This window comes from Tigriopus californicus, chromosome 7 (assembly GCF_007210705.1).
Source record: "Tigriopus californicus strain San Diego chromosome 7, Tcal_SD_v2.1, whole genome shotgun sequence".
NCBI lineage: Eukaryota > Metazoa > Arthropoda > Copepoda > Harpacticoida > Harpacticidae > Tigriopus > Tigriopus californicus.
The window spans coordinates 720203-739530 of record NC_081446.1 but is presented as its reverse complement, the minus strand read 5'-3'; the positions used below and the strand labels follow the sequence as shown (position 1 = coordinate 739530).

Here is a 19328-nt window from a genome sequence, read left to right as displayed (position 1 = left end):
AGCCAAACTGGGTAAAAATTGTTGTTGGTGCTATTTTTTTAGAAAACTCAACACGATTTTAATGACCCTTAAAGTCTTTATCTAAACCCTAAAACATTTGGCCACAAATTTAAAAATGAGCACCGCCAACTAATCGGTCGAGAATATCGTTTAGCGCCAAACTGCCAGGTTCATATATTGCAATGGGATGGAGTAGAAATAAAGTCTATCCATCAGTCCCTAACCCTCAGACGTCGGGCTGTTCTGGGCTATCCGAAAAAGCCCATCAACATCAGGGTGACCCAATCCGAGTGTGCCAATGTACTTCCCAAATCCTAACATCCATTGCCCACATGATCACTCAGAAAGGCTAATGCAAAACTCATAAGAAGAGTTTTCCCTGTCGGGTGGGTGGTTAGTTTCGTATATAAACATCATGATTTCGCCCATCGGCGGTTTTTTTTTCAGATTCCCCGATATAGTCACGCTCTGGCAGTCTGGCAGTGGCCGTTGATGACTTTTGAGCTGGGTCGATCCGGTCCGTGGGTTGTGTCTGGCTGTGAGGGCAGTTTCTGCCTCAATCGGCAGCCGGTGCGGCTGGGCTGGCAAGATGGCTGGCTGTCTGGCTGATTTTCTGTCTGCCAGGCTGTGCTGACTGTTGGTCTGTCTGTGGGCTGGTGCTGTTGGTGCTGTTGGTGCTGTTGGTGTCGCCATATTGCTTTGGCCCTCCCATCCTCCCATCCTCCCATCCTCCTCTCCTCCCTTCATTCTTCGCTCCTGTCTTTGGGTCTGGATCCGGCTCAGTTCCAGCCCTCCATCCCGTCTGCGCTTGGATTGAGCATTGCATTGCATTGGAACGGGGAACACTTGCCGCCCTCTGAGTTCCGTCGTGGACTTTGTGATCTGGCTCGGCTTGGCCCACTGACCGGAACGCGCCGTGAAACGCGCCGTGAAACTCGCCGTGATCGCGATTGGGAAGGCACTGCTAGCCCGTGGTGACTATGGCTTGCGTTACGCTCAAGCGACCTTTGGAACACGCCCACCCTTCGTACACGCCGCCTTCTAGTGAGGGCTTCTCGCATCATCATCCGCACCACCGGCCGCCCCCGGCCAAACGGCGGAGATGTGTCCCGCTCAATCAGTCGAGAGAACATAGGTAAGCCGATCCATTGGTATTGGAAATCCTGAGCTGAATTCATTATTGGATTATTGGCTTTCCTTGGGCTCCATGGGCCCTTAAGGAAGCCTGAAGGTAGAGTGTTTAATTTTGCACTGATCGTATCACTGAGGACTCTCGTACGCCCATGTCTTTAGCCACGTCTGGCAGGTTGACCCGAGTAGAATCCAACCGCCCCTAGGAAACCTCATTGGAGTTAGAGCAACCAAGGGAAGGTCAGGCCTGAGTTAGGCAGGAGGCCATCTCCGAAAATCCCCCACCAATGTCAATGAAGGCCGAGTTAGTTCGTGTCCTGACCCCATCATGCTCCATGCTCCATCTTTTCCTTCATGTTTCAGTCGAGATTTGTATGAAGCCTCAACCTCGACCGTGGGCTCGGCCGCCTTAGGCTTGGTGTCGCGTCCGGGTGCGATAGGGCGGAGCTCGGGCGGTCCCTCGCCCTTTCGGGCCTCGCCGCTCACGCCCGAACAGATTGCCAACAATTTGCGCGACGAACTCAAACGTCTCCGGAAACGCCGTCAAATCGTGCCCCAACCCAAGGGCTGTAGTCTGGCCGCCCATTCTCCGCCCAGCTCACCCGAGCCCATGGACGATCTCACGGCCATGCGCACGGCCTCACAAGCCCTGGCTTCGGCCGGGACCTCGGGCGTGGAACCCGCTCCTCCGTCCACGGCCGGGAAAATCTTGGACAAACCCATCTTCACTCTGAAGCAAATGACCCTCATCTGTGAACGCATGTGCCAGGTAAGTCGCCAGAGTATGAATGGTTAGCTGCCTAGTCCATTTGCGGTCGGGTCTCCGACATGCATACTTAACCTGTCCTTCGCCTTCCAGGAACGCACCGACCAAGTGAGGAATGAGTACGATCGCATCCTCCATCAGAAACTGGGCGAGCAATACGACGCCTTTGTCAAATTCATTGATCACCAGATTCAGCAACGATTCAACGAGGCCCAACTTCCCAGTTACTTGTCTTGAAGGTCCGAATGTTTGCGTGTCGTCGAGCTCCTCCATGTGGTTGGTTATCCGTGTCGCCAATGTATCAGCATCATAATGTTACGCCGTGACCACTCACAACCCTAACGCGAGATGGCTGCCAAGCCAGCTCCGAGGGGGGTCTCACTCGTATCCTGTTTCTCCCATGCCAGTTGGGTGGTTCATCATCCCATCCGCATGGCTACCCTCCCTCCAACCATGATATCGAGATCAAAAATGCTTCCGACTCGTGCCCGACAAGGACGCCGAAGAAAGCAACAGACACCTTCCTCCGTTTGCTGTGTTGATTTCTACCACTATCATTACTACTACTATCCCATCATTTCTAGCCAATTCCGATAACAGCTAACTACTATTTCAAATACTAACCCTACCACTCGCCGCCGAAGTAGTAGATTTACCCACTTTATCGTCCTTCCCCGCCCCACATAGTTACAAATGATGATCCAAGATTCATGCAGATTTTCGGCGACGCCGCACAAATCCCTTTTATGTTGGGATGAGCAGAGCAATGTTTCCTGTTGAGCCGAAAATCGAAAATCCCGGCTGTTGTTCTTCGCCATTGCCGAGGGTTCAGACTATGCGACTCGAAAACATGGAGGGACACTGTACATTGCTCTTGAGCCACGCCCCTGAACAACCACATGGGCCTCGCTTTATTCCCGTTGCCCTACCCGTTATGTAAAGTAAACCCAAAATTAAGTCATCTCTCTCTCTCTCTCCCTCTCCTTGTGTTTTCCCTTGTAAGAACCCATCTCCTTTTCTCTTGATCTTAACCATCATCCGTCAGTTTGACCATAATTTTGGATCACGTGGATCTCACTTCCCCAAAGAGATCTTCGCGGGAATGGAAAGGACATGAACGAACGGAAGTTGCTTCTCAAATCATTGATACACGTGAGAAACGGATTTGGAAGAATGCAACGAATCAGTGTCTTTGATGCGCAGCTTCCGCAACACAGTGCGGGTTGTTATTGTGGACGACAGAAATGTTAGTAATATCCGACACGTCAAAGTTTGTCATTTTGTAATTTTCCTAAAATAAAACACGGCTTTTAATCGCTTCTAGTTTGTGTGCTCTTATGGCGAACGTCGTGTTGCGAGAACATAGCTAAAATGTGTCTCTCCTCACCTTCAATTTTACTGTACTTTATGTAGGATTGAAGAGAACTATACCCATAACTTCCATAGAGAAGCCACCGTAGTAGGGAACAAATGTCATCATGTTTACCTGTAAATCTACCAATAGTCCTATGACAAATTTGTCGCAATCAAGAATTTTGAAAGACTCTGAAAGTATAGTGACGAAGAGAAAGAGAACTTGCGGTTCAGCACATTCTCGATGCGGCCTAAAGTGGATCGGATTTATGATTAGACTCTCTGACATCACAAGCAATCCAACATCAATGATGCCTTCTTATGCGTGGAGTACTCCCTGTCTCATGTTGTGCTGGGACATGGATCAGAACTCATGAAAACTGCCTCCTGTCGATTAAGGCCAATTTTTAACGCAGTGCAATTTTTTTTCTCTCAATTTCGGCACAAATGTCCCTCGGTTGGGTTCAAAAAAAAAAAGTTATCTATGGGTTCAACTAACCTCTTCCCTTATCAAAAGGACAAGTCAAAGGTGGTAAGAGTTAGTTCTCTTAGAAGACGCTACGATAAGGACTTTTATTAATTGACTTTGTCAATAAAGGAAAGCGATGCGCTCCTGAGCTCCGTTCAAAATGTCAAGTCAAGAATCAAGTGGGCAACGAGTATATGGGTGAATATTCTATCTCGGTCAGCGAATAAAATATCCCAAGACGAACCCAAGGCTTAAACAACCGGCAAAGCAAAAGTGCAATTCGTGTTTGGTCAATGTAGAAATCATGATAATAATTTACCAATAATGACAAATATAATGATAATAATAACGATGATAGTAGTAGTGTAGAAGAAGAAGTAGTGGTAATAGTAGTAGTAGTAATAATAATAATAAGGATGATTATAGTAGTCGTGGTAGAAGTCACAATAGCAATGACAATAGCCATAGTCGTTAATAGTATTTATAAATCAGCATCACAAGGCGAGACAAGCGAAACGCGAGCAGCCGCACGCCCATTCCGAGCCCTGCCTTCACACATCAAAACACACACAAAACCCTCCGTCATTCGGGAGTGGGGCGGGGCAGGACTGAAAAGCTTCTTCGATCACTTGAAGCCCGCTGGACCGACGCGATCGAACCGGATTATTACGAGAACAACGGGCGGGCCGAGAGACGCGAGTGAGCGAGTGGGCGTGTGGAGCGCGGGTCGGACCGGTGGAGGGGATGGTGGGAGGCGGTGCGGCGCTTCAGCAGGTGCAACCCGATTCCATCTGTCGCTCGGGCACGGGTTGGTCCTTGAGAATGACCTCGGTCATGTCCGGATTCTTGGGTGATCCGTCAGCCGAGGCGGCATCCATGCCGGGCAGGGCGGCGGCCACCCGCCGAAACAACTGCTTGACATTGTATCCCGCCTTGGCCGAGGTCTCGATGAACATGACGTTGAGCTCTTTGGCCTTGCGCTCACCCTCTTCTGTGCTGACCTGGCGCTTGTCCGACAAGTCCGTCTTATTGCCCACGAGCATGATGATGACGTCGCTGCCGCGCTCAGTGCGCACGTCGTCGATCCATTTCGAGGTCTGGTGGAACGAGTTGGCGTTGGTGATGTCGTACACGACCACGGCCACGGTCGAGTCGCGAATGTAGGAGGGGATAAGCGATCGGAATCGCTCCTGACCGGCCGTGTCCCAGAGCTGGAGCCGCACCGTGCGGTCCTCGAGATACATGGTCTTGGACAGGAAGTCGATCCCGATGGTGGCCTGATACGTGTTGTCGAACGAGTCGTACATGAATCGCGTGATGAGCGACGTCTTGCCCACCGATTGCTCGCCCAGGAACACCAGCTTGAACTTGCGCAGCGGGTTCGCGAAATCGCCTGACGTGGCCATCTTCACCCCCACACACGACACACAAGACGAGCCCTCCGCGGCGACCCACAAGAACAGCGGCAAGCACTCACAGGCTCAAGGCCAGCGGCGGGGTCCAACGGATTCACGGGCTCAACCCAAGCACGCTGCGGACGACGGATTGCGGCGAAAGCGGCTAAAGCGGCTAAAGCGGCTAAAGCGGCGGAGCGGATGGACGGAACCAACGACGGGTGATGGGCCAACCAAAGGGAGGGAGGGAAGGAGGAAGGCAGGGCGAGCCAGCGGGCGGCCGGGCAGGAGACCAGGAGGCAAATGTGAAGGAGCGTGCGAGTAAAGCGAAGGCAAACAACTTACGGGAGAAAGATTGATCCTGCTCTGCTGCTCAGGAAAGAAGAATGAAGATCACAATGAACAAGGCCAGACCAGAACTGACCCATCCCGACTGGAGTGTCACTGGGCTGGGCCTGACTAGGATTCAGCTGGGAGGGGGGTGGCTCGTGGCCGCCTGAAAGGCAGTGGGAATGGCCCAGGCCGGTCCATTTGGGTAAAAGGCCCGGAGGATCGAAGGCGGTCGAGTGTTGGGCATCCAGGCAGGTTGGGTAGGTGGAAGCTTGGAAGCAAAGGAAATTGTGACTGACAGGGTGGACCAGATAAAAATCATCCTTCTTATCTTGAGAATTAGCTTAAGGGATGTTATTTTCATCACTCAATTTAACGGAGGATTTACCCTCGTCTACCATTGATCAAATCTGTGAATGCTCGTTGAGGGTGGGTAGCATGGGGGTACTATCAAAGTTGTTTCATGGCTGATCCAGAACGGAATGTAACTTAAAAATAGGACCCAAGCGTTCACTGGTTAGTCTAAATAACTATATATATATACATAACTTGGATGATGTTTCCAAGTAAAAAGGCCAATTAATGTATTTACATTTTAGTTCAAGCTCATGAAGTAAACACATGGTGACAATGATGGAAGAATCAACTTTGAAGGAATTTCTGCCATTTTCTACAATATCATGGGATGAAAATGGCAGAAATTGCTGGAAGGTGGATCAAAATGGTCATGGGTGCCTGAAATGCTTGACCTAAATAAGAAACAATATTCAAAGACATAAGAACATAATAGCATGATTTAATGTGCCCAATTTCAAAACTAACAGACCTGAAACTAATCTTAAGTCGAGTAATTCCGTAAATATTGTGATGGATTACGTATTTGCTCATTTTAACAATTTTTCTGTCCATAAGCTTTATGTAGTTGGCAAATTGAATGTACCTCTGATCAATCACATTCACATTATTTGAATCTGTCAGACATACCATTTGGATCACTATAATTTTTTTTTTTTTGACTAAAAATAAATCAGCTTGCATGATCAATTATTGTGGCAAAATTCAAACAGCCTTCAGACTTGAGTAATATTTCGTAATTAGTATTTACCATCAATGTAAACGCCCTTCACGCTATGGCTAGAGATGTAAAAACAAATGGAAAACGCATTCCAATGTAAAAAAGTGTTTTAATTGTGTCAAAAATTTGTGAATTTCTGCTTTATTTTATTTTGCACGATTTTCTGTCACTATCTGCCACGAAAATGATCTTTTATAATATCTCAGCCCTGCAAGATGAACATCTGTCTAGAAATTATTAGCCTTCAGGTAGACACATCTTTTTCAGCCCCCTGGTTCATCCGCCACGCCGAGACCCTGAACAACGACTCTCTTGAAAAAATGGTCTAACAAGTTAGCCGGAAGAGACGTTGGAAAAGGAAAAGAATCGGACTCTGACGGGGGCCAATGGTTGCCCGTTTGCTTCACATTTAGTTTTAAATATTTATTTCTGCATCCCATAATTTCAACTTGCACATCAATAGAACAAGATCTCTCTGGTTGATTCTGCCCGCAGCTGGTTCTGGGAGGCTTCAATCTAGTCACCCTTCAGGGTCTGTCATTCAACGTCATCGATATCCACTCCAAAAAGCGCACGCGAAACCCAATGACCAGAATGCCGGCCGGCCCAAGCTCACGGTCCAGGAAACAGGGTTGACCTGGCCAGAAGGACTATTTATGTTGGCTGAGCAGGCAGGCGAATGGGCCCAAGAGAAAATCTCTGCGAAGATATTTGCCTTGATTCCCTCGACAGAGGGATCGGACGAATCGGACTTAATCATGCACTTGGTCATAAAACATAGTCTCGGGTGTTGCATGCATCGCAAAATAGGCTAACCTATTCACGAGGATGACTCCATATATTGACAGATGANGCAGGCAGGCGAATGGGCCCAAGAGAAAATCTCTGCGAAGATATTTGCCTTGATTCCCTCGACAGAGGGATCGGACGAATCGGACTTAATCATGCACTTGGTCATAAAACATAGTCTCGGGTTTTGCATGCATCGCAAAATAGGCTAACCTATTCACGAAGATGACTCCATATATTGACAGATGAACCTTCCATCAATATCATTGGTCTACCAGAATAAAAAGATCGCTTGTGAGATGACAACGCTCATTCTTCATGCAATATGCCAAACATGGTCATCGTGTTTGAACTATATTTTAAACCCAACCCTGGTGCTTTATTTCCCTTTATCCCCAACTCTTATGTCCTCCTCCGTGGCCTGTCATCGCGTTATCCATCAATCCATTCATCATGGGCGACGTACTCGATCTGGAAACGGCCGAGGTCATCGAAGGCATGGACGATGCGGCCTCCGGTGCGGCTGAGGACGTGTCCTCGGTCCTGAAAGACGCCAATAAACGCCGTAAAGGTCGGGGCTTTGAAGAGCGTTCGGGGAAAGCGGCGCGGGCTTCGGCCAAAGCGGCCGATATCTATGATCGCCTGGACGAATCCTCGGGCACTGGCTCGGGTCATGAACCCGGACCGCAGCGGTCCATCGAGGGCTGGATCCTGTTCGTGACCGGTATTCACGAAGAGGCCCACGAGGACGATTTGCACGACCTTTTCGCCGAGTTCGGCGAGATCAAGAATCTGCATTTAAATCTGGACCGACGTACCGGATTCTTGAAGGGCTACACTCTGGTCGAATTCGAGACCTACAAAGAGGCCTTGGCGGCCAAAGACCAATTAGACGGAGCCGATCTCTTGGGACAGACCATCTCGGTGGATTGGGCCTTTGTCAAAGGACCCAAGAAGAACAGTCGACGATGATGCTGTGGCTAATGATGAGAGAATGAGAAAACGTGAAAACGTGTCACAATCCTCCTCCTTATTCTAATAAAGCGAAAACGTGTTGCCGACAACCATGTTGTGGACCGAGTGTGTGCGTGAATTATTTGTGCTTGTCCTGTTTGTTCCAGAGATCCAATATCGACCCGGATTCCGTTCGATAAATCGATGATGAGGCCATGATGTCGAGTGGCGGAGGTGGCCGATCTGGCGGCGGAGGCGGCGGAAATAGCGGTGGAGGAAATCCTTTGGACCGATTGGAGCAACAATTGGAACGCTCGATTGAGAACGTGCGACAGATCAAAATCATCGTCAGTGATTTCCAACCCCAAGGACAGCCCGCCCTCAATCAGGTAGGTTAGCACATCAATCTTGAAAAGTAATGTCGAATTGTACTTAACCTTGGATGGACTTGTTTGACAGAAACTTCAACAAGTGGTCAAGGATCTGCAAGAGATTGATAAGCTTCGACCGAAAGTTCAAGACTTACAAGTGCCACTCGAAGTGTTTGACTACATCGACGAGGGTCGGAACCCGCAATATTATACCAAGGATTGCATGGAAAAGGCCTTGGCCAAGAACGAAGAGGAACGAGGCAAAATCGACGCGTATCGCATGTTCAAAGCTCGTTTGATGCTCGAGCTCACCAACGTGTTTCCGAAGCAAATGGCCAATTACCGCGCTCTCCGCGGCGATGAGCGAGTGACCAACACGCCTTAGATGAATGAATGACTTCATGCAATCTGCTCAAAAGAGTTTATGAAATCGGGTGGGTTAGTTCATCAGTCAAATCGAGTGGGCATTCAAGCCGAGTGGAGAATGAAGCGTGCCGTCTATGACGATGTGGTGAGTTTCATCCAAGCTCAACGCTGGCACTTTGACAATTGTTTGTTGGCCTTGGAAAAGGCCTTTCCTCAAGAGCATCCTCGCACCTTGCGCAGCATCTTAGGCCAAGAGTACCAAAAGGTCATCAAGAAGCGCTTCCCCGTGTACAACACACCCAGCAAGAAGGCTGAAATCTATCGTGACTATCAGAATCTCGCCCAAAAGAGGTCAGAAGCCGATCCCATCGGAAAACTGTCTTCCAAATTACATTTCTCGCAATTCCTCACCGCCCGAATCATCCTTGAAGAGCACATTAGAGCCCAGCCCCATCTCTATTTGGACGAGGGTGCGACCGTCACGAAATACTTGGTCAATCAGTTGGCCAAGAACCCGAACCTGGTGCTCGACCCCGAGCTCGCTACCCACATCAAGTGGTGCATTCACGCCGATCCTTTGTACGGACCCGTGGTTGAGGGCATCAAGCAAGCCGTGGGTATCGAGCACGAAATTCGATTACAACGAGAACTCCGTCAACTGGACATTGACTTTGAGGACGAGAATTACTTCCGAAAAGTGGGTTGCGACAAGACTCCGGATGTGAAGCTCGTCGTCCCGTTCAGTGTGGGTCCTAACATTGTGAATTGGGTCGAGAGCAAGGCCTTGTTTGGCGATCACGAAAGCCATGCCACCTACATGAAGAACCAGCTTTACAGCTATTGGAACCGTTTCGGACCTGGAATGGTCATCTACTGGTTCGGATTCGTCGACGATTTGAACACGAAGAAGCATCAAGGGATCTTGGTGTGCGATAATCTCCCATTGAAGAGCATCTCGCAGCTGGAACTGGAATTCAAGTGGGACGTGGATGCTTGGTTGGAGCAAGAAGAGCGCGAGCAAGCCGATTCCGAATTGGTCATTACCGAAAGACTCCACCAACTCCAAGTGTGACTAAACCGTGTTTGAACGCCCATCCCCCTGATTAAAGACAAAATGGCCAGTCAACTGAATCGATGTGTCAGTGAGGGTGACAAGTCCACGCTAAAGATTGCCGTGGTGTGCTCTAGTAATATGAACCGATCCATGGAAGCACATGGCTTCCTCCAGAAGAAAGGGTTCAATGTCATGTCCTTCGGCACGGGGGACAAGGTCAAATTGCCCGGCCCAGCCATGGATCGACCCAACGTGTACGATTTTGGCGTGTCCTACGATGAGATCCATTCGGATCTAGTGCGAAAAGACAAAACACTGTACACTCAAAACGGCATTCTCCACATGCTGGATCGCAATCGGCGGATCAAACGAGGCCCACAGCGATTGCAAGAGGCCAAGGACAGATTCGACCTAATTATCACGGCCGAGGAGCGCGTGTACGATCAAGCCCTCGATCATTTCGAGAATAAGGGCGGTGTCATCTATCAGCCCGCCCATGTCATCAATATCGACATCCAAGACAATCACGAAGAGGCTACGATTGGCGCGTTTCTGTTCTGCGAGCTCGTTCAACTCCTGGCTGATTCGTCCGACCTGGATGACGAGATTGATGAACTACTCCAAACCTTTGAGGTCAAGGCCAAACGCGCCATTCTCCATACAGTGGTCTTTTACTGACAGCCGTAGTGTGTAATCGCAACGAATGTTTCTTGAATTAACGAAAAATGAACAATGTATTGTCAACCAAACCCAATCATGCCTAGGAGTTCTTCAACTTGTCCCGCTTTCCCGTGACGTTGATGACTCCGTCGGTTTCGAGGAAGAACCGGATCACAAAATACAAGTCGGCCATGGCCACCACGAAGGCCAGGATGATCCCGACCAAAAGCCGTTTGCCCACGTCCACAATCCCGTAGAAGTAGTAAGGAAACAGATATCCAGCCACAAATGATGTGCCCACAGACAGAACGAATTGGATAATCAACAGCAAATAGTTGTTGATCTCTTTAACTGGAATTAAACGCAAAAGCGTGGACATTAGAACGCGCTAATTGAATCCTTGACACGGATGAATTTACATTGCTTGGAAAGAGGTTCGTCGTCGCTCATGAGAGAAGACATGATGTCCTTCTGATTAATATTGCGAGTCATGTTTTGGTAGTCTCGGTTGGCTTGTTGGGCTCTCAACCGTTGAATTCGGGCCTCAAGCTCGGGATCCCGGGGCGGGAATCGCGGCTCGGGCAAAATCATGTGGCAGTCGGCCAGAAGTGCGTGAAAAGGCTGATCAGCCGACAACTGACCGTCGCGAAGACATTGGTGCAATAGTCGAACATGACCCACTTCCATTCGCGAATCGGTCCCATCGAGTGCCTTTTTGAGTTGATCCAATTCAGACCCAAGGCCGGCCTCCGAGTTGGCGATCAATTGGAGCAGATGGGTCGAAGGTTGGATGAAAATGCGCGGATCGATCGTGACTGACATCGTGAATGGAGGGACGGGAGCTTAGGCGGGGAATTGGTCCTCGAGATCCGCGTATTGACGCTGGAGATCAATGGCCTGGGCCTGGTAGGCCTCGGTGACACGTTTCCGCTGGAGATCTAGATCTTGCTCAAACTCTTGCCATTCCCGGGCCCGAATGTGCTTGCTATTCTCACTGGCCTTTGCCTAAAATGAGTTCGATCATGAAATAACAAAATCTCTTAAGGGCAACAAAAAGAGCCCAGATAAAGTCTGTCTGGGTTCGGTTCCTTCCCTCGAAACCTATTTTGACTAACTTGACCGGGTAACGAAAAAATTAGGGCAAGTAGTTGATAAACGAGGTGCACTGAGTATGCTGATCAACAAATATGAACCGGTTGATGGATAAAGATTGGGCCTGACTTTACAGCAAGTTAAAGCAAAAATAATCGACCGATGTTTGATTTTCACGGAATGTTGTTTTTTGAACGGACTTTTCCCCACTCTAATAACCGAGTGGCTATTCAAGCCACTAATAAAAGTAATAACCCACCAGGGCTACCGGCTTTGGACTCACAATTTCTAGGGTGCGGTTGGGATCGAGGATATGCTGGTACAAGGTGCGCGTGCGGGCCAGCTTGGCTTGTAAGCCTGGCAGAGCGGCCTGAGCCGCTACCTGGACCTGGTCTACGTGCTCGTCGCGCAACTCAGTCACGCGTTCCAGGACCCGAAAGACCCGCTCGACCTCGCGATCCCCGCGTTGATCCTCGAACTCGCGCACGAAATGCCGGACTTCGCCCTGAACAAAGGGTCGATGGTTGAACAAACGGGCGTGGATGTCACTCAGATCTGCAATAAAGTCAGCCCCCGCCCCTTAAATAACCGGCTGATACCTGGGAGACTGAGAACCGTGTCGGGCTTTATTCACACAGCGAATTGAGAGACAGGTCTTTCACATCAATTATGGGCGGGGCCAAATTTCCGGCTTTCCGGTTTTCCGGTGATCATCTCAAGCTTGGGCCAGTTTCTGCATCTGATTCTGCATGGTTTGCAGCGTGTTGCGTCGCTCGTCTTGCTTCTCTTCCAGAGTCTTGAGTAGGGTCTCCTGTCGTTTCAGCTCGGCCGTGATGTAGGCGATGCGTTTGTCCACGTTGCCCTGGGCCTCGGGCACGGCTTGCCGGACCAAGGCGGGCCCGATGAGCTTGAAGACGTGGGCGCCCTCTTCCAGGGCATCCATCTCCTCTTTGACCAATTGGTTTTCGTTGAGTTGGGAGTCGAGGGTCTGTCGGGCAGTCAGGGCTTGGCTGGATTGCTTCTGGAGCGTCTGGAGCGCCTCCACCTCCTCTTGCATCTTGGCTTGCATGATCTCCATCACGTTGGACGAGGAACTGCCTGAGATCAGCCCAGAATCCAACCCAGAGACAGACACACACACACACACACACAGACACACAGACAGAGAGAGAGAGAGAGAATGAGAACAGAGAACAACTACTAACCATCCAACCAAACCAATGGGCACGGCCACAACATGGGCCTGATGAGGATTAAGGAGCGGGGGATATTCATGAATGGATAGCCAGGCTTACCTTTGCTCATGACGATCAACCCGCAACGAGAACGAATAGGGGACGACGGATGGCGTCCGACCGAACCGAGGATTGACTCTAAATCAGATAGGCCCGATGCTAAACGGGATGGCGGGGGATGGACAATGCGGAAAGAGAGACGGAGGGAGGCAATCCGATGGAGATGAGCACACCTGGCGCACTCTAGAACTAGAAACTAGAGGGAGGGAAAAGTGAGAAATCTGCCCGAGTCGCCCGAGTCACTCACCAATAAACAATGCTAGCAGCCAGGGTGGCCAACTTTGAGGTTGACCTAGGCCTAGCCGGGTTCAGTTTTGGCCCGCCTACTTACTCGAGCGTCTAGTTGCGTTATTTTTTGTTAAGGCGTAGGCCGTAAGGGGCCATCAGACTTGAGCCACTCATGGGTAAGGCTCAAAATCGATTCATTGCGGTATTAGACCCACTCTAAGACAACATACCTTGAGGGTTGAGGCCGAGAGGGGTCATGCCATCATGCCGTGTGGCTCATGGTTACCTTTGAAGCATTAACAGGCTATTGACCGGTTGGGCTGGTCTATATTTCTATTTTTTACCCTGGGCTCTCGCACTCTAGTAAGAATCAAATCGATTCCACCATCATTGAATCTAGTCACCTTATCCGGCCGACCATGGCCCTTCTAATAGGAAAGCTTAAAGGCTTGGCACTAAGAAATTCTTAGTAAATGCCTGGCTAAAAAGCCGGCCAAAGAGCCCTCAGCTCAATCTTGGATGGACGGTACATTAGTGGTGGTTGGTGGGTCAAAGATCAATACGATAAACCTTATTCTCCACCGATTAGTTAGGGGGCTTATTTTCAGATTTGAGGCCAAATGTTAAAAGGTTTAGATGGAGACTTTAAGGGTTATCAATATCGTGTTAGGTTAGGTTGGGTTAGGTTAGGTAAGGTTAGATTAGGTTTGATTAGGTCAGGTTAAGATTTAAAAAAGTAGCACCGCCAACTAATCGGTGGGAAGAAGAACGTTTACCGATCAATACCGCGCTAGTGCTGCCAATTTTAGTGATGGGGACCAAATTACTGATGGGAAAAGGGCAAGTGGCAAGGCATCACAGACACCCAAGTTCTACTTGTTTACAAGCAAGGCAACCTTGGGCAAGCCGTGGTTAAAATCAGATTGGCAGAAGAAAACCAAGCATTGAACCAAAGCCAAATTGAAACTTCATTGTTGGTGACATTACTACTAGTCCTACATAAGTTGATTTAATTTGCCCTGGTATGAATTTCTTGCGTAAGTTTGGCCACACTATTTCCCCTGAAGTGTTTGTGTACCAACCCAAGTTTTACAAGTTCCAACTTAGGCAAGTTAAGCACCGGACCGGGATTTTTATCTGATGTTTGAAAAAATAATCACTGGCATTTTTTTCTGCAACTTTTCACAATTACGCTAAATACATTATCAAAAGGCTGGAGCCGATTAAAAAAATGGCAAATGACATGATTTCTACCCAATTTCTATCGTTAAAATCATTTGAGCAATTAATTACCCTCCAAAACACCGGAAGTCCACTTTCAGGTTTATCTTGACAAGAGAGAAAATGAACACTGTTGCCCTATATTGGCTTGATGTTTGACAAATACCAAAAAGTAGGTCCAAGCACCAGAGACTGCCCCAATCAACATTATGATATGGAATGAAACTGAAAACTGTGCATTATCCATTCAACGCTTTTTCAAACCACTACATTACTAAACTTTTTAGAGACACTGTTGATGCTTGAGGTTGGTGGATGGGTTGGCCCAGTTGGCTCATTCGTCGTCGTCGTCGGTGACAGGTTGGCAGAATTGAGGAAAACCACCTGGTTGGCTCGGAGGCCCAAAACTCTGTATTGGATGGCTGATCTTAGTGTTAAGCGTTTCTAAGGGTGTTTCACGTGATTCATTTAAAATAAAATAAATAAAAAAGGCTTGGACGATTCTCTTGGGTCGTGGACGGGTTTCAAACTGCGATGCCGCCCAGAAATCGGCTCTGCTTTTGTCTTGCTCACTTTCTCTCCTACGTTAAAACATTAGACAAAACATTAATCACGTGCAATGTAGGCTCGCAAGGTTTTAAAAAAGATCTAAAATCTAACTTGATCCTTAAACTTCATAATGAACTCAGCCCTGAAGCTTTCGAATGGGATCATAACGTCACCCTGATAATTGTGGTGGTGGGTCGATATAAGTTGGCTGTGCTGATAGGCTAGGCTGGCCTGGATCTGTGCGTCTGTCGCCATCTTCAAGACAACTTCTGTCAGTGCTGCCAGATGGCATATTTTTATGCCAAAAAAGTGTATATCTGGCATGTGAACATTGAGTATGGCATGTTATTCGATCAGACATGTGTTGTGGCATATTTTGGGAGCTCATTGGCCATGTTTTCAAACTTTATAGATATGTTGCAAGATGGACAATTGGACATTTCCATTTTCCCGCCTTGGCTGATTGATAGAAGTGCAAAACTTCCTCTGTTTGCCGCCAATTATTGCCAACTTCCTCTTCATCATAATTATAGCTCACTCTCTAATTTCTACTAAATCATCCGACTATGTTGTTTCCGACTGTACCAGGATATTGAAACCAAAGATTTTTGATTCCAACTAGGTCTCTGTAGTGGTATTTTCGATTGCTAGAAATTTTAATTTCTGATAAAATCTAGACCGCTCTGGCATTGAGAATTCATGCCTATTCCTCATAGCTATTCTGCCATAACGGTTATATTTCCTCACACATTTGTTTAAGTAGAGGGAGAAGATGTGATGTGGGTGGATAGCACAGTTTCCCAAAGTGAGAGAGGTCCTTGGTTCAAATCTCCTCCCCAAGCTTTCTCCAAGGAAACTTTTAGATGCTAACCCACCCACTGAACCAAACCATTCCTGATATGAATCTGCCGAACGACAGTCGAAGTGGGCAATGTGATGACTGGCTTTGCTGGCCAGGCAAGGCTCACCTCTCTGATCCTAACCCCCAAACCAAAGAAAAAAGTGAAGTTTGAAATTTGGAGTTGTACATTTGCTGATCCGTTTCAAAAATTGTGGGAAATCGGTTGTAAAAGGTAATTATCTCTCAATGTTTAAGTTTAACTGTGTAAGTGCAGTCTGAAGGTCAAGGAATCAATCACTGCAGTTCAATGTAAGCTCGGGAAATTGTAATTTCAAATGGCCTAATTGATCAACAATTTTGTAACAACCCTGACCTAATATTTTCTGGCCATTTTGGGAATTTTGATGGAAAATCTTTCATATTTCTTAAGAGTTGAATCGATACCTTTCATTGCTCCCCTGAAGCTCATCAAAACTTAAATAGTGAGCAAAAGCATGCCTTAAGTCATTGCGTTGTCTTGCCTCTGAAGGTCAGCCATTATGGTGACTCAGGCTGCATTATAATAACGACCTCCGCATGTGACATCGAGTGGCAAATATGGTATACCTTTTTTTCTTCGGCATGTTTTCTGGCATATTCCGATTTTGTATCTGACATGTTTTTGTCATGTTTCAAGAGCTATTCTGGCATGTTTGGTGCCAGAGATCTAGCAGGACTGGTCCTCGTTATCGATCGCCGATAAGAGTCTGTCCTGTCTGTCTGTCTGTGCGTGTGCGTGTGTGGTGTAGCCAAGTGATCCGTTTCATCGTCCGTGGATGGACTGGACATCATCATCCTTGTTCCATCCTTTGATTGATGGCTTTCAGGCTTTGGTTCTTTCCATCCGTGACTTAGGCTAACGCAGCGTGGTAAGGCCTTCATTCCGCAAATTCCGCGGCGGTTTCTTAAACGGGCACGGCGGCTTCAAAATCGCTCACCCGCCGATTGGCCTGGCTGTTGGGCAGTCAGTCTCGCTCGCGTTTATCGTTCGCCGGCTGGACCCAATTGTTTTTTCTCCCCGCCGTCGCCTTCCTGTGGGGTCCTCCTTCCTTCGTTCCTTCTTCCTTCCTTCTTTCTCTCCCTCCCTCCCTCATTTATTCGAGATCCCGTCGATCCGGATGAAGACCAACCCGCGCTAAGCTCATGGCCTTTGAAGCCATAGGCGCCGCCCGTCCGCTCCCCCCTAGGCTTACTTTTCAGGCTGACAACGAAGGAATCATGACATGTCCTTGTCCTCTTTCTCCCCCTTTCCTCCGTTTCTCTCTTTGGATCCGGCCGGGTGTGTCGGTTTTTAGTTTAGGCTTGGGGTTGCACTCTCATGATTAGTTCGATAGTTGGGCCATTCTCAGATTGGGGTTAATTTGTGAGACTGCCGGCAGGCGCTTGAGGGCTCGATGAGTTCATTCATCGAGCCACGTTTTTTTGGCAGAATTTGAACCCATTCGACACCTCTTGGCCCAACTTGTTGGGCCGGATATCAATCAGTGTGTCGCTCTCACCTGGGCGGACGGAAAACGCGTTCATTTTTCAGACCGTCTCTCTTCCTTTCTGACTTACACACTCTGTTGCCTCAATAGCCACCATCCGTGATCCATGTGCCATGATCCCATGATGCCGATGCGCCCTCACCCGCTTAACCGCCATTTTGTTTTGCTCCCACTTTCAGGTTCTTGTTCCTCCTCTCTTTCTCTCATTATTCCACAGCCTTGCGTCCTTCACAGCTGCAGCCGTAACTGATTCCAAAACCGCCCACTTCTTTGAGCCATGGGCGAAGACAAACATGGCGATGCCGCGCGGGGTGCTGGTCGTAGTGGCGGCGGGCGCTCGCGAAGTCGAGACCGCGAACGTCGACGTCGGTCGCGAGTCGCGATCGCCGCCGCCTGCGATCCCGCGACGATCGTCGCGGGCGGCGGTCTTGGCGCGGCGGTGGTGCCGATCACCGGGGCGGAGGATTCAAGAAGTCCCGCCGACGCAAGCCCTCGTTGTATTGGGATGTGCCCCCGCCGGGCTTTGAGCACATTACGCCCATGCAGTACAAGGCCATGCAACGCGGCCGGGCAAATCCCCGCCACCCTGTGGCCGAAACGCCGCAAGCTGCTGTGCCCGTGGTGGGTTCGACATTACCCGTCAAGGCCCGACGACTTACGTGGGCAATATCCGTTCGGCGTGTCTGAAGAAGAGATGATGGACTTTCATAAGCAGATGCCCTCTCCGGCTTGGCTCGACCGACGGCAACCCGATTCTGGCCTGCCAGGTCAAACTTGGACTAAGACTTCGCCTTCCTCGAGTTCCGATCAATTGACGAGACCACGCAAGCCATGGCCTTTGACGGCATTAACTTCAAGGGCCAAAGTCTGAAGCTTCGACGGCCGCACGATTATCAACCCATGCCGGGGCAAACGGAAAACGCCTCACTTCAACGTGCCGGGGGTGGTGAGCACGGTGGTGCCGGATTCCCACACAAGGTGTTCTTAGGTGGATTGCCCAATTATCTCAATGAGGACCAGGTCAAGGAGCTGCTCACCTCCTTTGGCCAGCTGCGAGCCTTCAACTTGGTCAAGGATTCCGCCACGGGCCTGTCCAAGGGCTACGCCTTCTGCGAGTACGTGACGTGTCCATCACGGATCAAGCCATTCCGGTCTCAACGGCATGCAGCTTGGAGATAAGAAGCTCATCGTACAACGCGCCAGTGTAGGTGCCAAGAATGCGGCCGCCATGAATGTGCCCCGGTTCAAATTCAAGTGCCCCGCAGTCCGGGGTGGGTGGGCCTGGCTCAGCCACCGAGGTCTTGTGCTTGCTGAATATGGTTCACACCTGATGAATTGACGCGATGAAGAGGAATACGACGACATCCTGGAGGATATTCGCGAGGAATGCTCAAGCTGGGTGCCGTGCGTTCCATCGAAATCCACGCCCCGTTCCAGGTGTGGAAGTACCGGGATGTGGCAAAAGTTGTTTGTTCGAGTTTGCCAGTATTTCCGAGTGTCAAAAGGCTCAACATGCGCTTACTGGTAGGAAGTTCTCGAATCGTGGTCGTGGTCACGTCCGTACTTTGAGCCCGATAAGTATCACAGGCGCGAGTTCTTAAACCCACACTCTCCCCTCATCATTAACTTTTTCACAGTGCTTACCCAAATCTGATCCCTACGGTACGGTAAATGATAAGCAACATGCCTCTTTCCCATCAATTCACCCGGAAGCCACGAGGAGGTTGATGATCTCTTTTGCAGCTGGGCCATTATCTATCGAATTGAACTTCTGTTCGCACGCATACCGTTTTCCGCTTTTCCTCTCTTCATTTCAGGATATTATTTCTTCGAAATATAACCGTACTGCAAACTAAATCATTAG

General features: G+C 49.0%; 8 protein-coding genes and 1 pseudogene across 10 annotated transcripts; 6 read left to right on the top strand and 3 right to left on the bottom strand.

Moving 5' to 3' along the window:
* Window positions 1–733: 733 nt before the first annotated feature.
* On the top strand, window positions 734–3216 carry LOC131884256 (akirin-2-like; the record flags this gene model as incomplete). Its single annotated transcript, XM_059231973.1, is given in 3 exon segments — window positions 734–1135; window positions 1495–1900; window positions 1991–3216. Coding segments are annotated over 3 exon segments (705 nt in total). The 3' UTR covers window positions 2135–3216.
* Window positions 3217–3970: 754 nt separating this feature from the next.
* On the bottom strand, window positions 3971–5476 carry LOC131884258 (ras-related protein Rab6). The gene has a single exon (XM_059231975.1). The coding sequence runs from the start codon at window positions 5123–5125 to the stop codon at window positions 4487–4489; it is 639 nt and encodes a 212-aa protein (XP_059087958.1). The 5' UTR covers window positions 5126–5476; the 3' UTR covers window positions 3971–4486.
* Window positions 5477–7737: 2261 nt separating this feature from the next.
* LOC131884261 (RNA-binding protein 8A-like) lies at window positions 7738–8429 on the top strand. The gene has a single exon (XM_059231978.1). The coding sequence runs from the start codon at window positions 7761–7763 to the stop codon at window positions 8277–8279; it is 519 nt and encodes a 172-aa protein (XP_059087961.1). The 5' UTR covers window positions 7738–7760; the 3' UTR covers window positions 8280–8429.
* LOC131884262 (mediator of RNA polymerase II transcription subunit 10-like) lies at window positions 8329–10806 on the top strand. The gene is made up of 2 exons (XM_059231979.1): window positions 8329–8650; window positions 8721–10806. Exons 1-2 carry the CDS (start codon window positions 8477–8479, stop codon window positions 9015–9017), a joined length of 471 nt encoding a protein of 156 aa, XP_059087962.1. The 5' UTR covers window positions 8329–8476; the 3' UTR covers window positions 9018–10806.
* Window positions 9057–10806, top strand: LOC131884252 (CDAN1-interacting nuclease 1-like). The gene has a single exon (XM_059231969.1). The coding sequence runs from the start codon at window positions 9057–9059 to the stop codon at window positions 10068–10070; it is 1014 nt and encodes a 337-aa protein (XP_059087952.1). The 3' UTR covers window positions 10071–10806.
* Window positions 10113–11116, top strand: LOC131884259 (RNA polymerase II subunit A C-terminal domain phosphatase SSU72-like). Its single transcript, XM_059231976.1, has one exon. It carries the CDS (start codon window positions 10113–10115, stop codon window positions 10728–10730), a length of 618 nt encoding a protein of 205 aa, XP_059087959.1. The 3' UTR covers window positions 10731–11116.
* LOC131884257 (uncharacterized) lies at window positions 10768–11534 on the bottom strand. The gene is made up of 2 exons (XM_059231974.1): window positions 11132–11534; window positions 10768–11063 (listed from the first exon to the last, which is right to left on the bottom strand). The coding sequence occupies exons 1-2, from the start codon at window positions 11532–11534 to the stop codon at window positions 10813–10815; spliced, it is 654 nt and encodes a 217-aa protein (XP_059087957.1). The 3' UTR covers window positions 10768–10812.
* A 21-nt stretch (window positions 11535–11555) lies between these two features.
* On the bottom strand, window positions 11556–13356 carry LOC131884263 (prefoldin subunit 6-like). 3 transcript variants are annotated; one of them, XM_059231980.1, is made up of 3 exons: window positions 13100–13356; window positions 12088–12359; window positions 11556–11717 (listed from the first exon to the last, which is right to left on the bottom strand). In XM_059231980.1, the coding sequence occupies exons 1-3, from the start codon at window positions 13107–13109 to the stop codon at window positions 11556–11558; spliced, it is 444 nt and encodes a 147-aa protein (XP_059087963.1). In that variant the 5' UTR covers window positions 13110–13356. The 3 variants fall into 3 exon arrangements, with proteins under 3 accessions (XP_059087963.1, XP_059087965.1, XP_059087964.1); XM_059231982.1 differs by lacking the exons at window positions 11556–11717; window positions 12088–12359 and adding an exon at window positions 12410–12898 and having other exon boundaries at window positions 13100–13331; XM_059231981.1 differs by lacking the exons at window positions 11556–11717; window positions 12088–12359 and adding an exon at window positions 12410–12902 and having other exon boundaries at window positions 13100–13329.
* Window positions 13357–17904: 4548 nt separating this feature from the next.
* On the top strand, window positions 17905–19257 carry LOC131884250 (splicing factor U2AF 50 kDa subunit-like; annotated as a pseudogene).
* Window positions 19258–19328: the final 71 nt, after the last annotated feature.

What these genes read in the sequence shown, in the direction of transcription:
- LOC131884262 (XM_059231979.1), top strand. Translation starts at nt 8,477, where the DNA reads ATGATGTCGAGTGGCGGAGGTGGCCGATCTGGCGGCGGAGGCGGCGGA. An exon ending in GACAGCCCGCCCTCAATCAG is followed by an intron (nt 8,651 to 8,720) that starts GTAGGTTAGCAC and finishes CTTGTTTGACAG; the next exon opens with AAACTTCAACAAGTGGTCAA.
- LOC131884259 (XM_059231976.1), top strand. Translation starts at nt 10,113, where the DNA reads ATGGCCAGTCAACTGAATCGATGTGTCAGTGAGGGTGACAAGTCCACG.
- LOC131884261 (XM_059231978.1), top strand. Translation starts at nt 7,761, where the DNA reads ATGGGCGACGTACTCGATCTGGAAACGGCCGAGGTCATCGAAGGCATG.
- LOC131884263 (XM_059231980.1), bottom strand. An exon ending in CCAACCGCACCCTAGAAATT is followed by an intron (nt 11,718 to 12,087) that starts GTGAGTCCAAAG and finishes AACTCATTTTAG; the next exon opens with GCAAAGGCCAGTGAGAATAG.
- LOC131884258 (XM_059231975.1), bottom strand. Translation starts at nt 5,125, where the DNA reads ATGGCCACGTCAGGCGATTTCGCGAACCCGCTGCGCAAGTTCAAGCTG.
- LOC131884257 (XM_059231974.1), bottom strand. Translation starts at nt 11,534, where the DNA reads ATGTCAGTCACGATCGATCCGCGCATTTTCATCCAACCTTCGACCCAT. An exon ending in CGAACCTCTTTCCAAGCAAT is followed by an intron (nt 11,064 to 11,131) that starts GTAAATTCATCC and finishes GTTTAATTCCAG; the next exon opens with TTAAAGAGATCAACAACTAT.
- LOC131884252 (XM_059231969.1), top strand. Translation starts at nt 9,057, where the DNA reads ATGAAATCGGGTGGGTTAGTTCATCAGTCAAATCGAGTGGGCATTCAA.